This window comes from Xylona heveae, assembly GCF_001619985.1.
Source record: "Xylona heveae TC161 unplaced genomic scaffold L228scaffold_1, whole genome shotgun sequence".
Taxonomy (NCBI): Eukaryota; Fungi; Ascomycota; class Xylonomycetes; order Xylonales; family Xylonaceae; genus Xylona; species Xylona heveae.
In genome coordinates this window covers 1,906,569-1,931,027 of record NW_017264193.1, presented here as the reverse complement: position 1 = coordinate 1,931,027, position 24,459 = coordinate 1,906,569, and the positions used below count along the sequence as shown (strand labels likewise).

General features: G+C 47.9%; 9 protein-coding genes across 9 annotated transcripts; 2 read left to right on the top strand and 7 right to left on the bottom strand.

Moving 5' to 3' along the window:
- Positions 1–1,603: 1,603 nt before the first annotated feature.
- On the bottom strand, positions 1,604–4,433 carry L228DRAFT_264886 (hypothetical protein; the record flags this gene model as incomplete). The annotated part of the gene is made up of 4 exons (XM_018334629.1): positions 1,604–3,274; positions 3,334–3,851; positions 3,930–4,117; positions 4,198–4,433. 4 exons carry the CDS (start codon positions 4,431–4,433, stop codon positions 1,604–1,606), a joined length of 2,613 nt encoding a protein of 870 aa, XP_018192055.1.
- A 209-nt stretch (positions 4,434–4,642) lies between these two features.
- Positions 4,643–5,314, bottom strand: L228DRAFT_13715 (hypothetical protein). The gene has a single exon (XM_018329140.1). It carries the CDS (start codon positions 5,198–5,200, stop codon positions 4,853–4,855), a length of 348 nt encoding a protein of 115 aa, XP_018192054.1. The 5' UTR covers positions 5,201–5,314; the 3' UTR covers positions 4,643–4,852.
- A 1,914-nt stretch (positions 5,315–7,228) lies between these two features.
- L228DRAFT_254884 (epoxide hydrolase 1) lies at positions 7,229–8,888 on the bottom strand. The gene is made up of 4 exons (XM_018333857.1): positions 8,385–8,888; positions 8,092–8,308; positions 7,943–8,039; positions 7,229–7,907 (listed from the first exon to the last, which is right to left on the bottom strand). The coding sequence occupies exons 1-4, from the start codon at positions 8,700–8,702 to the stop codon at positions 7,328–7,330; spliced, it is 1,212 nt and encodes a 403-aa protein (XP_018192053.1). The 5' UTR covers positions 8,703–8,888; the 3' UTR covers positions 7,229–7,327.
- A 2,372-nt stretch (positions 8,889–11,260) lies between these two features.
- L228DRAFT_242973 (putative 60S ribosomal protein L10A) lies at positions 11,261–12,341 on the bottom strand. The gene is made up of 4 exons (XM_018331572.1): positions 12,242–12,341; positions 12,004–12,181; positions 11,717–11,910; positions 11,261–11,665 (listed from the first exon to the last, which is right to left on the bottom strand). Exons 1-4 carry the CDS (start codon positions 12,258–12,260, stop codon positions 11,403–11,405), a joined length of 654 nt encoding a protein of 217 aa, XP_018192052.1. The 5' UTR covers positions 12,261–12,341; the 3' UTR covers positions 11,261–11,402.
- A 179-nt stretch (positions 12,342–12,520) lies between these two features.
- Positions 12,521–13,075, bottom strand: L228DRAFT_242972 (hypothetical protein). Its single transcript, XM_018331571.1, has one exon. It carries the CDS (start codon positions 12,890–12,892, stop codon positions 12,599–12,601), a length of 294 nt encoding a protein of 97 aa, XP_018192051.1. The 5' UTR covers positions 12,893–13,075; the 3' UTR covers positions 12,521–12,598.
- A 652-nt stretch (positions 13,076–13,727) lies between these two features.
- L228DRAFT_279684 (hypothetical protein) lies at positions 13,728–16,023 on the top strand (the record flags this gene model as incomplete). The annotated part of the gene is made up of 9 exons (XM_018335708.1): positions 13,728–13,964; positions 14,038–14,066; positions 14,120–14,159; positions 14,214–14,505; positions 14,560–14,691; positions 14,753–15,090; positions 15,140–15,532; positions 15,583–15,705; positions 15,783–16,023. 9 exons carry the CDS (start codon positions 13,728–13,730, stop codon positions 15,990–15,992), a joined length of 1,794 nt encoding a protein of 597 aa, XP_018192050.1. The 3' UTR covers positions 15,993–16,023.
- Positions 16,024–17,037: 1,014 nt separating this feature from the next.
- Positions 17,038–17,870, top strand: L228DRAFT_226295 (ADP-ribosylation factor; the record flags this gene model as incomplete). The annotated part of the gene is made up of 4 exons (XM_018330415.1): positions 17,038–17,185; positions 17,274–17,518; positions 17,598–17,663; positions 17,775–17,870. 4 exons carry the CDS (start codon positions 17,038–17,040, stop codon positions 17,868–17,870), a joined length of 555 nt encoding a protein of 184 aa, XP_018192049.1.
- A 783-nt stretch (positions 17,871–18,653) lies between these two features.
- On the bottom strand, positions 18,654–19,754 carry L228DRAFT_264881 (Cu,Zn superoxide dismutase-like protein; the record flags this gene model as incomplete). Its single annotated transcript, XM_018334628.1, has 4 exons — positions 18,654–18,831; positions 18,945–19,034; positions 19,162–19,342; positions 19,487–19,754. The coding sequence occupies 4 exons, from the start codon at positions 19,752–19,754 to the stop codon at positions 18,654–18,656; spliced, it is 717 nt and encodes a 238-aa protein (XP_018192048.1).
- Positions 19,755–21,952: 2,198 nt separating this feature from the next.
- Positions 21,953–24,385, bottom strand: L228DRAFT_264880 (hypothetical protein; the record flags this gene model as incomplete). Its single annotated transcript, XM_018334627.1, has 1 exon — positions 21,953–24,385. One exon carries the CDS (start codon positions 24,383–24,385, stop codon positions 21,953–21,955), a length of 2,433 nt encoding a protein of 810 aa, XP_018192047.1.
- Between the last annotated feature and the right edge of the window lie 74 nt (positions 24,386–24,459).

Sequence of the window (24,459 nt, the reverse complement as noted above, 5' to 3'; positions counted from 1 at the left end):
GCTGATCTTCCTATCCCGGGTCGCTCGATTTTCTTTGCCTATTTTCCAAAGGCTCGAACGATTCGGGGACCCTCCGTGGCCGTAAACGATTATCGCGATCGGCAGAGATGAATTTCCTACCGCGTTTATCGCAAACTGTATTTGCACAAACTGGCCAGCAAATAAGAAGTTGATGAAGGTCCAAGCGCGTGCGTTCTTCCGTCCGCGCTCTCTTTCGCTCCTTTTCTCGATTACAGAGCCTTTTGTGGCCCCGTATTGAGTGGACTGCGTCGGAACGTTGTCCGTGCGGGCTTGGCAGCGAAACGTGCGGCGTTTTCAAGTGCTCCAAATGACCCTCTTTGCGTCTATGGGTAGTCGATCGTTGCCAGTGTTGTTGGCTCTGCAGCTGCTCGGTCTTCTCGGTCTTGAGACAGCTCGAATCGACTCAAAACGTCACTTTGGTACGTGCCGCTGAATTTTGGTGTCGCGAGACCTCTAGCTCCCCACGCGGGCCGGCGTCGGATGCAAACAGTAACTAATAGCACGCAACGAAGCTAAGTTACAGTAAGCCCGATACGAGAAAATTCTGCCCCAAGTCGCACGGCACGAGGGCAACTCCGCAAAGGGTTCCAGCACAAGGGAGTTCTGGTATAAAGACAAGGGAAGCTGGTAATCTTCACTCCAAAGTGGTCGACATTCAGCAAGTAGAAAAGGATGCACCAGGGAAGATGTATATAAAGAGCTCTTCCTTGACCGAAGATTAATTAATCAAACGTTTAAAAGATCACTTGCCCACAAGTTGCAGAAAAAGGATCAAATTTGGCGCAACCAGCAGGGTCCTCAAGGGCGCCGAGTTGAGCTCCCTTTGGCTAGTTATGGTCGTGTGAATCCTAGTTTATGCACATTTCTATGCACAACCCATGCTGGTGGACCAAGGGGACAAGGTTGGCCGGCACTGGGGAATATGCGAGATCTTCGGGTGTGTCTGCTTTGCTACCTCCGTCAACCAACCAAAGCTCGAGATTCGATCACGAGGCTCAGCTATCAGCTTCATGACACGCCAAAATCAACTCCAAAAACACTTCGGCCCATTTGCAATCATTATTGTCACGCATCTGTCGCCGTATCAAGCATTCCTAGATAAAGGGTCTCAAACAGCGACAAATGATATTCAAACACAAATCAGTAATGGACCAAAGAGGAAGAAGTATTTGCTTGAAGAATTCCGCTTTTATTTTACCACGCTGAGCTGTATCATTGTGCATCTACTGCGTGAAAAAGACCAAAGCCCATTCAGCCACACAAGCAATCGGGGGCACGAACCCCACCTGTCCATGTGAGACAAGACAACTGACACTGCGCAAGTACTCAGTATACGACCCCATCCTAATAAATGACGTGCAATAATGCCCGAAAATGCCAACCCCAAAGCCGCCAAAGACGCCAGTTCAAGTAATCAGTCGCGTGTACGCCCCCAATACCCGCCCCCCAAGATACTTTGAGTATAATATCACATGCCCACCCTGGGCCGAGCTATCGAATTGCAGCCGAAATGATCGAAGTTAAAAAAAAAAAAAATTAAATAAACCAAAGAGACAATAAGACCGCACGACGCCAGCCGACGCTAAACGGCAAGCACAATGCCGTCAAAACCATCAGTCGAATTTGGTTGAATATCGTTCATCCAATCCATGTCAAATGTAAATCCACTGCTCTCGCCGTGTATAGCAGAGGAATCGGTGCCGTGAAACAAGGAATTAGTTCCATGATCAAGGTCAAGAAGTGATTCAAAATCTCCATCCACTTCATTATCGAACAACGTGGCCGTATTCGCCATGAGTGGCGCGGGAGTGAACTCGGAACCAGCTAAACAGTTATCAAAACGAGGCTGAAAAGTCGGCTTCTCACCCGACAGGCGCTCATTGTCCAAGTGCTCGGATGACGGAGGAGTGGACGAGAGAACAAATTCAACCTCTCCCGCCATACTATCGTGGGTGGCATGCTGTTCCGCATCCGACGCAAAAGCTGAAACAGACTCAGGATCAACGCGGTCCGAAACACCATTAGATACTTCTGGAGGCGGCGTAAGAGTAAGATTCGCCGCCTGGGAAGCAACCGATATTGCCGTTTTCCCAGCCTTGACTAGCTTCCCCAAATTTGCACGTTGCGATAGCTTCTGTGAACTACCTGATCCAGGCGCTAGCTGGATATCGGCCTTTCGAACGGCGGCCTCAAGGAACATTGTAGAAAATTCCGCAGCTGCATAATTATCTCGAAGTTGGCGCAGGACCTGCATGCACTGGTAGAAGCCTTGCAAGCTTACGCGCCGAGTCGGTTCGTCCAAGGATTTGATATCAAGAAGATGTATAATCACCGCAGGTAGCAGGACTGTAACTCCAGTGGTGGGCAAGTATCGTACAAGGTCCAGTGCATAAAGTTCGCCAGCGACTCGAGTAATCTCCGTTGCCGACATTCGAACCTTTCTCCGGGAATCGTCTTGAAACCGAGAAACTTCCGGTCGTGTCGGAGCCCCAGAGGGTCCCGATGGGAGAACTTGAGGCCGGTGCAGCGCACTTACAGTAGTATAATAAATCATATGTAGAAGCGCGCGATGCAGTACCAGAGGGCGTTCTCCAGGAGGTAGGTAATCCACAGCTGGCGATCGGTACTTGGCAGCCTCGGGCAAATTCTTTTGCCAGCCCTTGAGTTCCATGTCACAGACGCGAACCTCCTGCGTTTCCGGATCAAGTTTCTTGGGGAATAGCATGATTGTCGATCTGGAAGTTCCAGATTCATATTGTACAGATTGGTGTCCATTCAATACAGAGTATTGCGTTCCAAGGACATGACTGATGCAGAGACACAGCTTTGCCTTTTCAATGCACATTGTGGCAAGCTGTCGCTGCTTCTCCGTATCCACCGCGAGAGAGCACTCTGGTGCGGCCTGGCAAAACCAGGTAGGGAGAGGTGCAAAATTGAAATCGTCGAGCGAGAGCATCGATACATCGTAATCATCGTGCTTTATCCGCGTAGGCCGTCTCATACCAATTGCAACTAAACGATCTCTCATAAAGCAGGACCACCATATTCTCTTGTAGAGGCTTTTCTTTTTAGGGTCCAATTTTGATCGGGTATGATTGCGGTGCAACCCAAGGGTATGGGACATGGAAATTGCCAAGCCCATCCAATGCCAAGTGTCCTTTTGGTCATCCGGCGTCTCATACCAGTAGGTCATGAGAAGTAGAGCTTGAGTGAGAGGTAATCGGTCCGTCTCGTAATCGAAATCGTACAGTAGCTGTAAAAAGATTAGCAAATCCAACGTTGCAAATTGGAATATCTACACGTGCTTCGTACCCTTGCTCTCTGGAAGAATGATTTCCTTGCAGCTTTTCGTGACGAAAATCCTGCCGCAAGCAGAAAATCCATGTCTACAAATGCGGTACCAGCAAACATCACTGCTTGGAATAGAAGGAGGCTAAGCTTAGATTTCCCCTGAAATCCAGCCGGATCCAAAGCACCGAGAAACTCGTGAATATCGAGCAATGGCATATATCCATGGACGTATTCGAAATAACTTCTCAGAAGCGCATCGCGCAACGGCGTGTCAGGGATGACGAGGGCTCCCTTGGTTTGCAGATACTGAATATCATCCGCATCCACTCTTGGCGGAAACGGTTTGATGTAATTGGGTAGGGAAGATCCAGAGGGAGGGCTAGTAAACTGTAGCTGCGGGCCGAAAACATCCTCAAAAACGGGATCAGGAGCGGCAAATGACGTTGCACGAGGAACTGATCCTGAAGATGTCACTGGACCATTCATCGGAATTTCTAGATTTTGTTCTTGCAGGCTCAGCCGTTGCTGTCGAGTCTGATCTACAGAAAAGTCAGTGCTTTAGTTCATTAGGAAGACATAATGACGCCAATCGTAATGAAGAGAAAAAGGTGGCTAACATAGCAGATGAGGTACATGCTGGCCCTGGTTTCGATCGGTATCAAAAGACATATGTGTCGATGAGCGAGGAGAGACACTACTAGCTTCCATGCATACGGGAAACGATTCAGAAGCACTTCGAAATGATCCATTTACTGACCCCTCTGGGGAACTGGTGGGTTTCGCCTCCGACTTATCCCAAAACTTCCTATAAAATGGATATTAGTATATCAGTCATTGACCCGCAAGGGTGTTGCCGATGGCCACCCAAGTCGGAAACCAGCTTACTTGCGGCGTTTACTCTCGGCCACAATACATTCAACTTCATCCAACCTGCAATTGGTGCAGGGTGCGCCATGTTCAACAACGTTGCATCGTACTTTGCGTGCGCGGCAACACTGACACGCTTTGGAGGCACGTCTCTTTACAATCCGATTTGGGTTGGTTGAGAGACCTGCAGTCGATGCATTCCGCTTCTTCATCTTTTTCCGTTCTTGCAGTTCCGAGGCAGATAGGGCAGCCATGTCGACGATGACAGCAACGGTAGAAATGTTCAAATCCTTTCTGTTGGTTAGGTTTGCCTTGCTTGCTTTACGTGCAAACCATGTCCATTCCTCTCATTGTTTTTTTCCGAGCAAAGATTGAGTAGATTCAACGTATGCACGACAAGATGAGCACGCACACATGCAAATGACAGAGAAGATTACGTCTGGAATCGGGCCCCGGCATTGTTTAAGTACCAAATCGGCGCTTAGAGTTGCTGAGGGCGAGAACTCATTGTCCGTGGCTTCGAAAGGGCAAGGTGGGAAAGTGAGGACCCTTGGCCCGGCCGGGGCTAATTGCTCTAACCGTTGTCATGTGTATTCTAAGCGTCGTGTGTGGTTCCTCTTTTGCCTTTCCGGTTCCCCCTGCACGAGGTTCCTGCGAAGGTTCGGCTCAAAGGTCACGAACAAGGTCCGGGCGGCCAGTGAGTGTTTCTCCTTGGAATTGTGGGGAATCGTGCACGGAAACGCGAGCATGGCGTCGGATTACGGCCTAGGAGGGGGGATTCTTTTGGTAAGGTGTGAATGGAGGGGTGGGATGGGTGAGGAACGGCCGCACCTGCTCGTCTTAGCGGGGACTCTCTAGGCCAATTCTTTTGGGGCGGAGTCTTCCCTCTTCGAAAAGTCGCCGGGTCGTGACGCGCTGATTCTTGTCTGGGGTAAGAAAGGAAGAAAAGCTGGATTAATATTATTAGGTAAGCCCGCAACCCTGATGCTGCATCGTCATCATCATCATCTTCGTCACCCATCCCCTTTACTGTAATGCTGTAATCATCAGTGTCACCTACCTGACCTTAGTTACCTAAGGTACGTATTCAGCATCATCGTGCTTCCTGCAGCTTTCCTCGTTTTCCGCCCCTTCCAACCCAACCATGTTTGTCGCAGCTACATGCACTCGGGTAGACTCGGGCCCCACATGTTGATCGATGAAATGAACCCTCTTCCAGCCTATAATGCCTCAGGGACTAGGGTGCGGTCATGCGGGCTTGGATTATCTCACAAAACCTTCCTTGCTGCATTCCTTATGGTTGTCGTGCGAACCTTGGCAGCCAACGACCCCCCGCCCTGCCTACTCAGTATTTACTTTCTTACATATCCTCAGGGTGCGCAGCTGTATTTTCCGCCCTTATGCATGTGCCTAGGATACCGTCTCTTACTGAGGATTGCAATTTCACAGTCCCAGTAATTACCATTAATACCTTAGGCATTAAGGCTCACTCTCTTCAAAAGCACTTGGCTCTCCTAAAGCGGCTCTCCGCTTACTTTCCCCATTGAATGGAGAATCACACGCGTTTCCCTTCTCGGTCTTGTCCCCGTTGAGAGACAGACGAAACGAGCAACGGAAAAATCCGACATGCCTCGGCTCAACCTTTTGCTCATAAAACCTGCACGAGATCCCTCATATACGCGTGCTTTTGTCTCTTGCGCCTCAAATCGGAACTACTTTGTCGCAGCTCCGGAATCGGATGGCAAAACAGACTGAAGGGTGCTGCAGAGTCTAAGATTCAGGATGAAAGGATCTTCGCCATGATGACTCTACCTCCTTGTCAAGTGGTCGCGGTTAGTAGTAGCCACATAAATCGAGCAAAAAGGTCCCCAATGGCCATCTCAAAAGGGAAACAATTGACTGCAATTAACATCATCCCCCCTCGCCGACATCCGTGTTTCCAACCTCCGGGGTGATTCCCTGCCCCGGACTAACGGACCCACAACGAAAAGCGCTCCGTCGCTCTCCCGCCAGACATGTGGGGTTCGGGCCACGCCAGTCAGAGATAGGCTAGCTGGGCTTGTAGAGTAAATTAGTGTTCGATTTCCAACTTCCCACGAGCAAGTTCTACTCGTACGAGAACCCCGTTGCTGTCCCGGACCCTTTTCCAGTCGAGGTTTCAAGGACAAGTGTTGAATCCCCCAAGTGATTCCTTTCTTCTTCAGGTTCCATCCAGCTACCACTTTGACACATCATCCTCCCCCCCACCCAGCATGTGGGACGGGTACTTGCACATGCAGATCGCCCCAAAGACGGAGCTAGCCTCTGCGACGTGCCCTCTGTAAAGGAACTATCCTGTGCGATATAGATGAGACAGCGACAACGGCCAGCGCGAATAAATTCCGGAGACCATGTCCGCAATTAATCTCATCGCTCATCGTTTCATGTTTGATCTTGAACCGTTCCATCCGATTGTGACGGCTGGTAAACTATAAATTTGTTTACTCGGCCGAGAGATGTCCGAGTTCAAAGATACACAGCCATTCAATACGTCATCATAACTTTATCACTCAGATTTTGCCTTGAACACAGCATGGTGTCGATGATCGGGAAATAAGTGACTCAAACAGACGGACAGACGTGTATCTAAAGGTGCATTGAAAAGTCCACTAGATACAAGTGCATGCTGTGTGGGTAGAATGCGCTGCTAAATCTTTGACCCTATGAGAAGCAATATCTTCCTTAACCTCGAAGGGTGTGGCTAGTACCTAAGAAGCTGCTGACCACACTACCGCAGAGCATGCGGTAAAAATTTATTTGTCAGCAAGCTCGCTGATACAAGACGATTAGGATTCAATGGATCTCTAGGTAGGTAAGTATGGATGGTTTTGTCGGCGCAAAAATCGACCCTGAAAAGCATTGAGGCTGAGTCTATCACGTGGTGCATACCGGTCAATCCAGCCCTAATCAGGCACCTATAAAAACCTCTGGCGGCTGGGCACGTCATTAATGCCAATATATTTGCATGTGAAAGGGATCAGTTTTGGCTGACATTCAGCTTTGAGCTATCCCCTTGGAAACAACAATAATAAAAATTGAAGCACAATAATCTCGGCTGCGACGGCTGATTGAAAGCCGCTAGGTCAGTAGAGCAGCTGAAAGTCGGATATCACAACCTGCTGTCGACCTTATCATACCCACTTCTACCCCGAATCGATCTATATGCAACGCCATCATTTCCGAGCATACTCCGGAGATCATCTATGATAATGTTCGGCTTCTCCCACGAGCAAAAATGGCCACCAGTATCACTCTCGCTTTGGTAGATCACCGGACCCAGACACCTTGCCCATGCTTTTGGAGCGATGATAATCTCCCTAGGCAGATAAGCTACTCCAAGCTTCACATGTGAGATCCACTGAGTTGTCTTCACGCGCGAATGCGATTGGTCGTGTTTTGCTTCATAGTAAATGCGCAGACTGGCCGCGGGACCAGCGCGAGAAAACCAATAAATGGATATCCAGGTCAAAATCTCATCATCGGTCCACGGATAATTATCCGTCCAGTCATGCAGTTTCTCGAATATCCATGCAAGCAGCCCCACAGGGCTATCGTGTAAAGAGTATCCTAGTGTCTGTGGCTTCGTGCCCTGTTCGAACATATATCCCGAATCTTCATTGTTAAATCGCATAGTACGTGAGAGTCCCACCCTTTCTCTCTCCGAGTAAGGTGTAACGATATGTTGCAGGCTATTAGTGGGTTGGTTGTGAAAGAAGGAGGCGACGCGACGATCAGATTGATATGAGAAACCTTGCAATTGTCTGGAAAGAGGCGACCCATTGTTCGAGTGATGTAGAATCCCCAATCTCCTCCTTGAGTGACTTTTTTGAATCATTAGAAACGTCATGGTGGCGGAATTATGGAAGAACTCACCATACTCAGAATAACCCAGACTCAACATGAGCTTATGACAAGTCTCAGCATATTGCTCGAGCCCGAAACCTTTCTTTTTAACACCTTCTGAGAAGCCAAAATTTGGCAGTGACGGGGCGATAACGTGGAATGCTGGAGCATTTGTACTGCCTTTGGCCAACGGTTTGAGGATTTTTGCAACCTCTATGAAGCTCCCAGGCCCTGCGACTTGATCAGACTTTCACTCTAGGATTTCAATTCATATTCGACTCAAACAGGATGGTAGAGGAGCTATAGAAATGAAGTGCCCTAACAGCCATGACAAAAGATAAGTGGAATGGCTTCCTCGACTTCACTCTTTTGGTATACAAAATGGACATCCAAGTCCCCAAATTTTCAATATTGATTGCCGTTGTAAATTGAGGGAGTTTATTTAATTGGGACTCTTGACTCTTCCAGTCAAAGCTGTCTCTCCAATGGGAAACAAGCCTCTTGACATCAGCTAGAGGGGCTCCGTAGCTCCATGCCGCCTCGTCAAGCTCATCGGGGAAGCGAGTAAGTGATAATTTCTGTTTCAGGTATTGTATTTCTTGCTCGGGAACATTTATAGAGTACGGTCGTAGAAAATCCATCTTCAATTGATGTGTGAGCAGGGAAGTAGAAACGTTGAGGAGTTCGATTGACCCCGTCTAAGTAAACAATTGTAGTTCGCTCCAGTTGGAAACAATCCGACAAGCTGTTATAAAGCAGGAATGTCTTGATGCATAAACCGAAGGGCAAAATTAATTTCTCGAAAAGGGATATACGCAATAATTACTAGGCTGTATAATGATGGCTTAATGACAGCGTTATCGGAGCTGAATTTATGCGCGAATCGTGATGACGTCAAAAAACAAATTGGGTCTGGATACGAAAATTACTTTCGCGAGCTGTAAACTTCCCTTTCAGGAGGCGAATGGCCTAATCAGGCATTGTATTATTTTCCGCTCCAACAATGAACTCAATTTTGAACTGCTCAAGCAAGTAGCAAAACAGATACAGATTGTTCCAGAAATCCAGACCCTGTTCCAGAAGATCTAAGAAAAGTAATTGCAATTTGATTTGATCGAATAACGAATTCCTGTCAGTATACATTTCTATATATTGGGTAATTGCAATAGCATTACCTCAATGAAGAAAACTAGGAAGACCTCTATGTTGCATTTGTAGACCCGGTATAATTTGGCCACGGGTTTCTTCACTAGCTGCTTCCAGCATCTCATTTTCTCTCCGCCGAGCTTTCAACTTCATTTGAACTCATACCGGCAAGATGTCTCAGCCTCCCCATCCAAAAGAGCCACTTTTCATGGCTCATCATGCCTTGTTCTTCCTTGTCGAAGTCTTTCCATAACCCTTTCCCGTCTCTGTTGGTCTCCAACGCCCAAGATCTTTCTCTCTTGAGCGCCCCCTCCAGCAACCTGGGGGTCATGATAGTCAACAAAGCCTCTGCCACGGACACCTCAATATCCAGCTTCGTCCCTCTCCAGAGCATTTGCAATACACCGATAGGCAAAATCGATGGTAAACCCACCGACTCCCGCTGCTACCATCTGTGCCTCGGTATATGCGCTCTTGACAAGTCTTGCACATCGTTGTGCGCGTGCCTCACGATTGCTGCCATCCTTACTAAAACTTCCACTTCGACTCCTATAGTCTTTATGGTTATGCTGCCACTGCCCCTTCTTGAATGACCATCTGTGAAGATACCAAGCTTGATCCAACTACTTGCGGCTGTCCAAAATCTGCCCGAACCTCCAAATTTTCCCGATGGCCCAGAGCCTCTTTGGCGCCATCTCGGTTCGTTTGGACATATGTGGTGTGATGGATTCATATACAATGACGAACACAAATGTGGGAGAATAGAACAGAGACCAGAGGCGACAACTGAGTTTGCGCGGATCATTTCCCTCCGGATCATCAGATTCGCCATGCGGTAAACAGTTTTCAATGGGTCGTGTGATCGCGTATGCTGCCTCAGAAGGCGATGTTTTGTACTCGTAGTAGTCCTTCAGGGCCTGTACCTCAGCAGGATGGGAGCCGTCATCAGAGAGATACAAAGAAGCCAATTCGAATTTTTTGAAGCTGAGGCTACCGCAAAAAGCCTTTGGATAGATGAAAATGAAAGAGAGATGGATCCAGTCAACATGTTTGAGAACGTTCTTCTCCGTTCAACACTAAGTGTACATTACCATTTCGGACCAGACCTTACCGGGAACAGCTCTCGTTGCCGGATCACATCGCGGAGAATGGCTGCAATGTTTTATGGTGCTTTGGTTGTAAACTGCGAATCCCCGTGGCTTCCTTGTGAGGCCAAATTTAGTAGTCATGTTCCTGCGTAGCGAAAATTTTACCTAATTCGAAACAATGTAAATTTTGTGATTTCCCCCTAGCCGCGTGAGAGCTTGAAAGGGCAATTTCCTAAGTATTACATAGGTAAGAGCATGAAGGTCTTTGGCTCGATTCGCATGTGCTCTGTTTAATTCGTTAACGTCTGCATATCTTATCAAACGCCAGTCAATCTGGAGATTCTTGACCAACGTACGGAGTACTCCGTACTAAGATGGGGCTTGAGTGGGGCCGTCTCGTCGAAGTTGTTTGACGAGAGAGCAAACGCGCCAAGACTTTCTCTCGCTTAGGAAAATTTCCTGGTATAAATTCATCCTCTCTCCATGTCCTTCTTTTCTCCCCATCATCAGTAGAGGTTATATCTAAATAACCTTATGGGGGCTCCGCTACGGCGGCTTGCTGAGGGTCATTCCGATTTAAATCAGATGGGTTTCCTTCCGTTCCCGGCCCCCTTGAGTGACCACCAGGTGTTCGTCAACCTATCAGCTGCGTGGATTCCATGTCTATGGATCGGAGCTGTGGGATGAACCCTACATGCATAATGAAAAACTATGAATTATTTTGCTAGTTGGAAACGACTCGAATCTGAAAATTTACCCGGTCCGCACTGTTGCGCAGCATTGTTCGAGTTGTAAAGCCTTAACAGGAGTTTTGTAGCACCAAAAGCCGCACGAATCTGTGTTTGGGTTTGCGGAGCCAAAAAAATGTTCCATTGTTCTGATGTTTGTACTATTTATCGAGGCAATCGGCAACAATAAATTTACGTGTATATTCACGAATCACGCTCTTGATTTGCATTAAGCATCGACCAAGTGATTTCAATTATTTTTCATTGGATTTGGAATAGCGACCGCAACTATAAGTACCAATGTATGGACTACTTAAACGACCCAGCGCGCCGCAAGCCTAATACCAAAAAGAACCCAGTGCTCCTGCATGCTCTACGCTTAGTAGAGACGCTTGGGAGGAGACATGGAGGCCTTGATGGTAAGGCTGCCAACGTTCTGCCAGCCCTTCTTGAGCAAGCTGACGAGGTAGTTGATGGAAAGCATAATGTTTCCGATAAGCTGGTCCTCAGTCATGCCAACGTTTCCGACGGCGACACCCATGCAAAGAACCTTCTTGAGCTGGAACTTGATGGTGGACTTGACCTCGGTGATCTTGGCGGCAAGATCCTCACCGTGGGAGACAGGGGTAGGAAATTTACCAGCTAATATAAGTTAGATATATCATATCTTTATGCGCATATGTATAGACTTACCCTTGGAGAGACCGGGACCCAAGAGACGGGGAATCTGTCTCAGAAGACCCTCAGAAGAGATGAAGGCATCGTACTTGCGAGCAAGCTTCTTGATGAGCTTCTTGTTCTTGTTGAGCTTCTTCAAGTCATCCGCGGACATGGCATCAATACCATGGTGCTTGGCACGGTCAATGTCGTGCTGGTCACCAAGAATGCTTAATTTTCCACCAGTCAGCCAATTTGTTCCCTGTCCATCGCAAACTTTTGCGCTGCGGATTTCTTTTAAGCAGCGAGGGGGGGCCACGTACCAGACGGTCATACCAGGGCGGGGGACCTGGGGCAGCTTGACGGTACCGGAGAAACGCTTGTCACGCTGGGGGTCATAGTTCTTCAGACCGATCTGAAGCTCGACGGTCTCGAGGAAGTTTCTCTTCTTCTCATTGAGAGAGTAGTCCAAAAGAGCCTGGACGTTCTGGCGCACTCCGGCTGTTGACAAAACCGATCAGCATGGCGATTCCACATCGCTGAATTGATAAACGAACATACCGACTGTGATTTTAGACATGATGGTGACAGTCTTCCAAGAGAATATCTAATTCTTTTGGTGAGGATTGGCGCGCAACGTCGTCGATAAATTCGAGATCGACTCGCATCTCAAGGTTGCCACAGACTACATTTGTGCGCTAACATTAACCGAGGGGCTCAACCCTCAAGCGAGGCTTGTTGCCCGCCGCCCGTTGCCGCTCAATCATGATCTTGCCAAATGGCTCAGGTGTCAACAGTTTAGATGCAGCAAATCGGACAAATATTGGTGAAGATTATTTCCAGGGTTTATCTCTATGCCCTTCAAATTCGGAGACATCTGTGCTTGTATCGATCTATGAACACCTCGAAATATATACACTATTGAGGAAATTCTCCTAGATCTGCGGGGGTTGTCTCTGCCGCCAACCCAAGCCACTCCATGGTTAAGACAGCCTTTCCATCTGATAATGTTTCATTTCTCGAATGAGCATTCGTCTCAGAAATTTTAAATCCAGACTTTTCATATAACAACCTTGCTGGTTTATTCTGGGAATAAACCATGACCGTGATCTTTGCAGTGATTTTGCGCATGTCCTTCGCTTGGCGCAGGGCAGCATGTTGAGCGGCCTGGATTAGCTTTAATCCGACTCCGAGACGACGTGCTGCCGGCATGGTGAAAAGCCCATTAAGATGATAGTTATTTGTTGTTTGGCTCTTCGTGATCTCAATGTCCTCGACCGAAGAAACCCTTGTGCCTAATGCAGTCCAAGGTGACGTTGTCGTCGTCGAAGATTTGTTGCTTAAATCTATCGGTCCGAGTAAGACAATGAGGCCGAGCCAAGGGGCGCGCAAAACATTGCCGGGCTCGTGACTTTGATCATTCTCTCCCGTTCTGCCGCTGAAACAGACAAATGTCCTCGCGAGAGGGTTCAAGATGCGTGACCTCCAGACATCTTGCGAGAAGGTACTTTCTCTTTGAAACGTTGAAGCGAAAGCTTGAGGCTCCAATTTCAGAGAACTAAGGCGAAAGCCTTTGTATTGCTCGGTCAATTGTTGTAGCGATCCTTCCTCACATGTCTTGGGAAGTGATACGACGCTCAGATGATGTACCGAATCGTTCGCCATATTCCTGCCATGTATTTTCTTTCGAATCGATGATTGATTTAAACTGTATTGATTCATTCCAAGAAGGTTTTTTCTTTTTTTACAGAGCATTCGCAAATACTATTTATCAGGACCAAAAGTTATTTTCGTTATCTGTTTGAGTCATGTCTCTAGCTATCAAGCGTCATCGGATTCGACCAGGGATGAGAGGTGTATTGCAGCCTGTGGACTTGTCACACGCTTCGGAAGCGCTCAGCTGCGCGTAGGCGCATGCACGAACTATCGCATCGCCACAAATATTGTATCCCGCATATTTCCCTATGTTCCCTTGCTACATAAAGCGGCAGGATGATTTTTTTGAGGAGCAGTTTCAGCGAAGTTGTCTTTATTGAATCTGAGCGAAATGGTCAAAGATTACACTTCCCCGCAAGAGACACGACATCCGTACTACAAGCAAACCGGCGTGCCAAATCTCTTCCGGCAGTTCCACAATTTCGATGATAAAACAGTGTTTGGGAAATATGAAGAGCTGGTCAACGATGCAGACAGCCGTAATTTTGTGATAGACTTCAGCACTGAAGAAGCTTGGGCGGCATTCAACTTACAATCTCATGATTTTATTGGACTTCTCAAGACGAAGGTACCGCGTCTCCTAATTCTTAAAAGATGAGCGCTGGAACAATCCATTCAGAGCTTGGCTCATATTCTTTTAGAGACCTCCTTCTCTCGGAACACGATGGATGTAAGTTTCTTAATTATCATCGAGCCTGTGCCTAAAATCTCATATCTTCAAAGCAATATTTGGGCCCCAAATCTCCAGAAGGATGTCGTTCAGGTATTTCATTCCCAGATTGAACTCGATTTCTTTTCATTGACCGTTTGAGCGAAGGCAATAGCTTTATACTATGGATTCTCACCGCGTCTTCTCGGCCTGATGTGCTCAGATCCGCTCAAACCCATGCCAATGGTCATAGCCGAGCGGAAGCGTCGGTTTTACCATCGAACGTCGAAAGACGACACTGTACGGAAAACTGCGTCTAGTTATGTAACAGATGCCGAGGTTGGCATCCAGATGACGGAGCGAAAATCCGCAGAGACATCAGCGCTTCGTCTTGACCTTAATCACTACCATTTAGTGGATGAAGTATGGCATTATTCTTCAGTGGACTGGGGACGGAGTTGTAAGTTTGGAAACAACATCTTTCGCCTTCCTTGCATCGCTGACGGTATGGCAGATATGTGTTTGGGGTTCAACTCACTCTACAACGTTCACATCGACTTATCAAATACAGACGATAAGGAACGGAGCCGTCTCGACGTGCCCGATGGGAAAAGGGTATGGAGCTGGCTAATAATTTGCGATGACGGTGAGTAAAATTTGCTTCCCAGGCCTTCCAAAACTTACGATTTAACTTTCCTCCCCAAAAGGCACGGTAATCTCGGTTCATGAGGATCCATTTCCTGGGAATCATTGTCAGAGCAAAGCCCGAAAATCAGCAATTCGCGCGATTCGCCGCAATCTTCTCATAGTCTTTGGTCAGTTGTCCAGAGCTACCGATGAAAGTGATATGCCGAACCCAATCACGCTTTTGCCTATCAGAAAAGGGCCGCACACGCCGCAAAACTACCCTGAGGGCGTGTCCGCAGCAACAAACAACACGGACGCGCCAAGTTTACTGCTTTACTACCTTTTCGATGATTGGTATACAAGTTATTCCCTTGTGGTGAGAACAGGTCATCAATATGCCGCGGAACTGGATAAACTGGTAAGTCATCTACATTGGTTAGAAGCTCAATGCTTATTACGAATTGCAGCGAGAGCAAATGCTTGATAAACCCGAACTTAGACAGATTGACAGATTGCACCATATTGGGCGCCAACTGGGCGTTCTCAAGCGTATTTATCGAAGTTACGAGCTCATCATTGATAGAGTCCTTGAGAAGCAACGACCGGCAACATTCAACCAAATGGACTATACTGAACCTCAGTCAACACATGGATTGAAGCCTAAAATCGAGGCAATTACGCGCCGACATATGCATCGGATATTCTCAGACGTCGAAGCACCTGAAACGGACGGGTTTCTGGGGGCGCCTTTGAGCCAGGCAGCTATTGTCCGATTTGAGCGACTCAAAGATCGGATTGGACTTTATGCGCTGAGCGAGATTCAGGAATGCTTGGAGGAGAAAGAATCCTTGGTGCTCATGGTTAGTTGGCAAGTTTCCATGAACATCAATGGTTACTAAGATCAAAACAGAATTTCAACTTGATAGCCATCAAAGAATCTTTCTCAGTGGAAAGACTGACCAGAATAACAATTCTTTTATCTAAAGTTGCTATGCTATTCATGCCTGTTAGTCTTATGACTGCATACTTTTCAGTAAGTTTTTCTTTTGCTCCGAAACGTTCATACTTATCCCAACAGCGGCATACTTACTTGGGAAAAACCATTTTCAGGTCCAAATTCCGGATTTACAGAGCGAATACACCGCAACGACCTACTGGGCTAGCTTCTCCGTGATCATGGCATTGTCAGTTCTGTCTCTTGTTGTTTTTGGGATGCTCAGTGGCACAGTTGAAGGGAAGACGATATACAAACCCTTCAGCCAGAGCATTGCAGAAGTCTACAGGCGTACCTTTCGACCAAAGAAGAAGATACACGGATAGACATGAGATCACAGCATGATGGTGTTTGTTTATGTGTGACAGAGCTATACTACGTACAACTGTGGAGATGGAAACATATACGGCTCCACTTTTATATAATGGTCGTAATTTGCCTAAATTTGGAAATGATAAATTAGGGGCCGATGATTCCGCAATGGGTATCTTTCGCTAAACCATATGTGCCAAAGACGCAGATTTCTTTCAGGCCTGCAGGCGAGTTTTATCAGCTAGGCGGCAGCTTGGGTGGCCCCCTCGCCCCTTACTCTAGCTAATTTGGGGATAAAAGACAGATGTCCAGTGCAGCACCCTCGAGAGTCCGGAGAGGTCGTCAGCTGGTATCTCGACTTCTTCCGATTACAAGTGTGAAATAGACTTATATCTTCGAATCAATTGAGCATTATTCTTGCCTTCTTATTACGAATTAGGTTGAATACCGCCTTCCAATTTGCGCAATTAATCGGCACCTTTATATTACTACCTGTTGTCGCAATACCTTGCTAAGTCGCCTAACCTTATCAGGTGACTTTAGGGGGCGTTCCAGGCCAAAAATTCCACAGAGCCGACATTCTGTCCTCAACCCGTCAGACCGACTTACCTCACCCATCAAGCCTGATCCACAACCATCGGTTGCTTTGCACCTCCAACCCCCATGTAAGTGTAAACTCTCATATAGCAATTCAGCCAGCCGTTTGGAATCCTGTCATTCATTTTCTTGCCTTTTGTATGTTGGTGCTACGCCCTGCGAACCAGCTCGTGTGATCATCGTCGTCGCCTTTTTCCCCGGACACGCGCACTCCCAGGGTCCTATCTTTCTACCCCCGTTCCATCTCAGTCCGACATCATCATTAACCCGCCAACATCTCTTCATGGATGACTTTTTCTTATTTCATCGATAACCTTGTGCTGACAATGGCCGTTTGACAGTAGCATTTTCGTATCTGGTGTGCGCTTGACCGCTCATACACCAGCCTTCCCCGAGCTGTAGCAGACTTCTGCCTTTTACTATCGCGCCTGTCGCACATCACCCACTTAAACACTAGCCAAAATGGGCATGTACCTTTCGAAGATGCTCAAGGAGCTGTTCGCGAAGAAGGAGATGAGAATATTGATGGTTGGTTTGGACGCGGCCGGAAAGACCACCATTCTCTACAAGCTGAAGCTTGGCGAGATCGTCACCACCATTCCCACTATCGGTCCGTTCGAATCCATATCTACCGAATTTGATTCATCTTTTCGACAAATTTGACTGACGGATTGCTCCCTTTTTTTGTGCGAATTTAGGCTTCAACGTGGAGACTGTCGAGTACAAGAACATCCAATTTACCGTCTGGGACGTTGGTGGACAGGACAAGATCCGTCCTCTCTGGAGACACTACTTCCAGAACACGCAGGGTATCATCTTCGTCGTTGACAGCAACGACCGAGACCGGATATCTGAGGCTCGTGAGGAGCTGCAGCGGATGTTGAACGAGGATGAGCTCCGGGATGCTAGACTCTTGGTCTTTGCCAACAAGCAAGATTTGCCCGTAAGTATCAACGATTCCGATAAATAACCCTATCGGATCTTTGAAGAAGAATATCTCCAACTAATGCCATTCTGAACAGAACGCCATGAACGCTGCTGAGATTACCAACAAGCTCGGCCTTAACAGCTTGCGGAACCGTGACTGGGTAAGTTTGCTTTTCTCTTTTCTGCGTCCCCTCTCCCCCTTTCCCACCCTTCTCCACATCTCCCGTTCATCTTCTCTCATGTGCAAATAACTAATATATCGTCGCAAACAGTACATCCAATCCACCTGCGCTACGTCGGGAGACGGTCTGTACGAGGGTCTGGAGTGGCTAAGCAATCAGGTGAACAAGCCCGTTCACCACGGATAAACTGGGGAAATGGGGGGAAAGGAAATTTTGTGGCAAAGATGTTGGGGAGAGGTTGGCGCACTCTTCTTAAACTCTCGAAACATTGTGTCTCTCTGTCTTCGGTTTCTAACCAGTTGCCCTGTTGTACAAGCCTTAACTTGAAATTTGAAACGCTGTTTTACGTCTTCTTTCTTTTTCTCCTCTTCTTCCTTTTTCTTTTCGAACCCCCTTTTACAATTTTTTTTCTTGCCTGCTCTGCTCCCTTATTATCCTCATATTGTATGCTTGGGCCCTCCCTTCTTTCCTCCCAACTGACGAGAAGAAAAAAATCAGAATTGGGGGGGTTGAAAAGGGGGGGGAAAGAAAGACGCGAGTACATGATTACTATACTAAAACCATTGTCTGCTCTTGTATTACGTTCTCAGCATCAATGAATTGTTTTCCTCAAATATATAAGATACGCAGCACGTTGACCCAAGAACAGCGTAGACGTTTAGGCGGCGACTCACGTTCGCCCAAGTAACGCTCGAAAGGAATATGTCGCAGTGCCTTCTTTATGATGGGACAATTAAAATGAGTAATGATATATTATTCGCTATTCGTCGCTCTATGGACTTGAGAGTTTCTCGCTGCCACCATTCCTTCCTGGTGTCTCATTTAACTACATACGCTTATTGCGCACATGCTTTTATCCTATCAGAATATTTTGCATTTTCATACACTCGAATGATCCATGCCATCATGAAACTAGTCAAACTTTTGAAGCTAATCCAATTAGGCCGGTTGCCAGAATCTCACGTCAATCTAAACCAGCATGGCAGCTACCAGTCCGGCAAGTCCGACGACACCGGCAGTAGCAAAGCTACCGGCGGCGTGAGCAACGGTGGCAGCACCGTTGGTGAAGGAAGCTGGGTGAGAGGAAGTAGGAGTGGCAGAAGGGCTCGTCGTGTTGGACATGAGCACAAAGTTGGCGCAAGTGATGCTATACAAGGTTGCTTGTTAGACTCTGATTTGTTTGAACAAGGACGAGAAGCATTGACTAGCAGGTCGCACGCCAAAAATAAAAATAAATATAGATTGGAGGACGGGACTCACCGGGTCTTGTTGGCAAAGTGGACGACAACCGAGCGGTTGCCAAAGAACGAACCAAGTTCAGGGTTGGTGGAAGCGTAGAGATCGGTGTAGCTGGGGAGATATATCATGTTAGCATAACCATTTGAGTCCTGCGGCTGTGAAAAATTCTCATATGGAGAGGAAACCAGGAAGCCAATTGCTTATATTGCAGGGGGTTCGATTGACTGGACAAGCTTACCTCGCCGAGAAAGAAGTGCCGTTAATCTTTCCGTGCTTGCCGCTCAAGTCACCAACCTGACAGGTCTCTGGCAGAGACGGGTCACATGGAGGAGTCTCGCCACGTTTGAAGGGGTCAAGGTGGGCTTCAGTCGCGGTACAGCTTCCATTGGCCGGAACGGGGTCCTCGTGGATGTGATACACTGGTGAGAGTCAGCAATGGTGCTTCCAGTTAGAACAATATATTGCATAATACCAGAGCTAATGGCTCAATGTATCAAGCAACATAGGTACGAGGGACGGAAGAAAGTAAGAGCAATTGAGAAGAAATAGTCAGGAATACTTACAGAAGGGTCCACCGGAGGTAGGCAAGCCAGAGATGCTCACATGGAAGACAACGCCAGTCCCATTTCCGCTGGTCTCAGCGTGAACTGAGCCAGTAACCGAGGTCTTGTTGGACGTGGGCAATGCAGCATGGTACGCAACGCCAACAGGGTTGTCGGTCACAACAGTCGCGTTGCCCAGAAGACCAGTGACAGGGACGGTGTTGGACTGGGCACTCACAACGCCAAAGCCGAGAGCAGCAACGGCGGAGAGAATAGCGGCGGGACGCATTTTGTTGTTTGTAGGTTAGAAATAGGGAAAGCCTTTGGGGGATGTATGAAGAGAGACGTGTGTGTGGAAGGTAGAGTGTAGAGGATGATGTTTGTATTAAAGTAATATGGAGGAAAGAAACAAATGAATAATAAGAAAACGAAGAATGGAGTCCCGAGCAAAAGGGAAGCGAGAGAGACAGTCAGTGAATGAGACTTGGCAGCAATGGATCAACGTCTTATAAGAGCAAGATGAGAAGAGAAACAGACCAAGAGGGAGAGAAGTGAATGACTGCAGAAGACAGTAAGGTACGATGGCTGGGGCCCAGGCGGAAAAGGGCAAGGTTGCTATTATTCTTGTACGAGGCGACGTTTGGAGCCAACGCGACAAGCATCAATATAGGAAGGAGCTAGCCAGGCAGTAGTGCAATTAGTAGATCAAGGGTTACCATGAACCTTCTAGATCAAAGTGATGACCAAATGCAGGCCCAGCCAGGTCATTGCTTTTAGACCATGGCGCTGACGGACTGCTCTTGGGATATGAGACCCACTAATAATACCACTGTACAAAACGCGCTGAGGCTTTGCTCAGATACGCATCTTTGCGGGGAGTTTAGAAACCTTGCCGCGCGTGATGGGCGACGACTGGAGAAGACAAGAAAGGAAAGAGCGACACAGGAAAGCATGGCAGCGGGAAAGAACAACCCGATCCTGTTTCAGGGGGGAGAGAAATCCTCCAGCCTCTTTCCCGAAACTCCAAATCAAATTTGGGAAGGAACCAGCGCAGGGGTAGAAGGTGTGCAGTCCAATACCAACGGACTTCTGTGGTCACACAAAGAGAAGTCATGATCAGATCTGGCATAGTCACGACATCACCATAACCGTGGTGGCTTGGTTGGTAGAAAAGTACTACTCTGATGATCTGTTGACAGGGGGGGAACACAGCACAAGACTCAGCCGAATAGTACTCATGCTTGACGCCGCGGCGCAAGCGGCACATTGTCATATTTAGCCTTTGGAAGATAAATTACCTTCACGCTACGCTGACCAAATTGTAAGAAATATATTGCAAGGCTGATCGAGGATTTGTAGTATTAGTCGGTAGGGAGGAATCAACTTCATAGAGTTAGAATTTGTCTCTGATGTTGTTGTACGTAGTATTATACCTTCTCTGACGTCGTCAACATTCCATGCAAAATCAAGGCCCACCTTAAATGAGCAATTAGAAGCTAAAATTGGCTTTTTCTCCATCAAGCCTCATACTAAGTATGTACACCGTTTTTTGAACAAAGTTTTTTACCGCATACAGTACTTTTCTCTTCGAGTTCCCACTCTGCAAACCGCCAATAGAGCTTGTGTTTACTGTGATGGTCCATGTGGTCCTTTCCACATGGGTCCCCGCACGGAAAGAAGGGCCCCATTCTGCTAGTCTAAAACAAGCATAGCCAACGCATCTTACACGAGCACCTCTCATATTTGATTGGTCAATACTCAATTAGCGTTATCTGATGATCAGTTAATATCTCAACCAGGACCCCTTCTGGATAATCTCGTCGGTGGACCTCAGTTTTAGTATATTGACGGTGGGCCCCGTCTTCAAACCTTTCGGAATCTATCCGTTGGGTAAATTTTTTCTTAGTGAAACCGACAGTTGGTGGCATCGGATGCCGTCCTTCGTCTGGTCTCGGGGTTCGGCGTTGCGACTGATCCCGAGATCGGCGAAGCATGCCGGGGTGCTCTTCATCAGTTGTGCGAGAAAAGAAGGGCCTCACACTCGTCTGGGCAAGCAATTTCTTTTTATCAACAGGGTAATCTAATTCATGTGGAAAGACACTAGATGTTTCGTGTTAATATGCTTAGAAATTTACTGTAGCTGCCAAGCCTTTCTGCATTATATATTCCCGAAAGGTACCGTGGGTAAGCATTAGTTGGAATGTACACCTTATCCTCATATACATGGCGTCAATCCAATTGATAGACGGAAGCTTCTATAGGTATTCGCCCGTAAAAACAAAGATAATAAATAAAAGCCGAAAAAAAAAAAAAAAAAAAAAAAAAAAAAAAGAAAACGCCGCTATTTGCTCATGGTTGAAGAATGTGGACAGTTCATGTACAAAAAAAACATGGAAATTATATGGCCGGGGCCTGCCCGTATATGATGCCGAAATCGTACAGCCCTTGCAATGATACCATTATTATCATCATCATCATTATCGCTCATTAGATTTCATCAGCTCGACCCTCGATGACCAAGTCGACACCTTTGACAGGGTGCAAGAGAACACCGGGGAGGCACATGCGGCCTTCTTGGGCCTTTTCAGCCTCGTCTCCGCCATTGTTGTCCACCCGAAGACCTAGCCACCGTTTCCAGAGGTTGGGCGAATGACCAGCATTATAATACCACGTAGTGCCGCGAAAGTTGTGTTCTCGCTCTCCAAAAACGCTCGTGCGAGCTCCTCCGGTCGCGCCATTCCGTCCGCCATTGAAAACGCCGGCCAGGTACGACGGGGGCCATTTACGATCAATGTACACTGGGTGCGGAGCATAAACTGCCTTGAACCCATGCTGCAATGCAACACTGGCGGCCCACATCTCCGAAAACATCGTGTGTCGTTTAAGCGAGGTCTCATGGTGCATCGTCTTGAGTAATCGTCGAGAAAGCCGTGACGCAGTAATGATCGCGGTTCGACGCGGCGGCAGCTTCCGTGTCGTATTATATCCCGTGACATCTTCAGCGAGCAGCCAGGTAGTTCCTTCAGGGTCGAAGAGAGGATTAAAGGTGATAAGGTCAGCATCCTCGCCGACTCCCCATTCATACTTGTCCTTCTCATAAGACATTGGTGGGATTATATCCTCCTCTGTCGCGATATCATCATCCTCAGGCCTTTCTGGGCCCCAGACGGGCTTATCAGTCTTTCCTTGCGTATCGCCGGGATACCTCGGCTTTCCAGTGTTCTTGCCGCTCCAGATGTTGTTGGGGTTGTCCGTCCCCATCTCGGTCTGCACACGCACCATATGTTTGAAATCGTCCCAAGAGCCGTGAACAGAAGGTACGTAGAATCTTCCGCTCCGCTCCCAGAGGCCTTTCCGCGGCTGTTCCCGAGCCCACCTCGTCACGCTGTCAAAGAGATGATAATATTGGCCAGTGTATCGAACGTCCATTTCCCAATTCCAGATGTAGTCATATTCTGGGTGTTGATGGGAGAACCATTGCATTGGCATCATGGAGCTCCGATACACTCCGTGAACCGGAAGATTGCGGTACATGCTATCATGGAGACCGCCATAAATTAGACCAATCTGTCGTTCCGTCCAAAGCGTCCCCATTCCACGGAACTCTTCGGGGAGCGAATCGCGCAGAACCTGCTGATAGACATCCTCATCCGCCCATATTTGAACGTTGTTGTCCTTGACGTGTATGAGGAAGTGAACCGTATATTCTCCTCCGGAGAGCAACGAGAGCTCTGAGATGAGAGCACGAAGCATCAAAATGTCCTCAGGTTTGTATTGGTAGTCCCACCAGGTCCGTATGACGACAGCGGTTCGCGGCAATCTTTTCTTTTCATCAGAAGATCGAGGAGTTCCGGTAGAATTTGCAATGGCGAAGTCAGGTGGCACTTCATCCCTTTCTCGCAGTCCATTTTGGGACGAGTCGTCTTCTTTCGGCTTGTTGAATCGGTGGGCATTCGCGGACAAGCATCTCTTCTGGACGTCTGCCCAGCTGACTTTTCGATAGTCAACCTCTCCGTCCTCTTCCCAGACATTCTCAGCTCCTTCCCGATCTCCATACAAGCCCGCTCCGGTACCGCCCTTTCGTTTACTGTACCCAAAACCATAGGGGCCTAGCCGGCCGAAGCGATCAAAACAGATGTCGTCCCGGAGACCAAGCACATCATAAGATCCCATGGCCGGGTCGGGGAACCCTTTCGTCACTCCAGAGTACGAGTGGATTTTGGGAACCCTGACCTTTGAGTCTGCATCCAGGAAGCACTGCGACACGGAGGGAAATTCCGCCAGATAGGCATCCGAGGTGTAATCAGGGTATGGATTGAAGGCACTGCTCAACGGGAAGACCGAGTCACGGCGAGTTGCACTTCCCGGATTATCTGCGCTCTGAGACTCGGGTGCAGAGCTTTGTGGCTCCTCATCGCTCGCATATGGGTACTCTGGCACATTCTCCTTCCGAGGGACCAGTGTTCTGATGCCGCCATAGTATCTTGTCAGGAAAGGAAAATCCTCCCATACGGCGGGTTTGGGTGGAGGTTTGATTCCGATGCCCTTTTCGACGAGCTTCGCCGACGTCCAGCTCATCCGTACCAATGTAAACATGAACAAAAGAATGGTTGACGCCAGGGCAAGACACAGAAATCTTGTAGTGACCCGAGGAATTCTAAAGTGATAGGATGAGGCTTTGCGCCTCAAGGCGGAAGCGCGAAGCATTGGGCGCAACGAGTCCGAGGGCGTCCTGGACGAATATGTCGAGGAGGAGTCGTAATCTGAAGTCTCTAGCGACGGTCGACTGGAATATGCATGCTTCTCGAGATCGGCAGAGTGGTTGGTAGAGCGCGACTCTTCGGAGGGAACGGAAGTATACCGACTGCGGCGGTCTCGCTTTGCGATGGACAGGGAGTTGAAGAGCCCAGATCCCGCCATCGTTGGCCAATGCGAGTACAGGCACGCACAGATTGTACGGTGAGGTGGTCCGTTCAGCGGACAATAATGACAAT

Coding starts and splice junctions, on each gene's coding strand:
- L228DRAFT_242973 (XM_018331572.1), bottom strand. Junction 11,911..12,003: donor CGCCCTGGTATGACCGTCTG/GTACGTGGCCCC, acceptor TGGAAAATTAAG/CATTCTTGGTGACCAGCACG. Junction 11,666..11,716: donor GGGTCCCGGTCTCTCCAAGG/GTAAGTCTATAC, acceptor AACTTATATTAG/CTGGTAAATTTCCTACCCCT.
- L228DRAFT_254884 (XM_018333857.1), bottom strand. CDS start 8,702: ATGGATTTTCTACGACCGTACTCTATAAATGTTCCCGAGCAAGAAATA. Junction 8,040..8,091: donor TCTGGGTTATTCTGAGTATG/GTGAGTTCTTCC, acceptor GATTCAAAAAAG/TCACTCAAGGAGGAGATTGG. Junction 7,908..7,942: donor CATATCAATCTGATCGTCGC/GTCGCCTCCTTC, acceptor ACCCACTAATAG/CCTGCAACATATCGTTACAC.
- L228DRAFT_242972 (XM_018331571.1), bottom strand. CDS start 12,892: ATGCCGGCAGCACGTCGTCTCGGAGTCGGATTAAAGCTAATCCAGGCC.
- L228DRAFT_13715 (XM_018329140.1), bottom strand. CDS start 5,200: ATGGGTGACGAAGATGATGATGATGACGATGCAGCATCAGGGTTGCGG.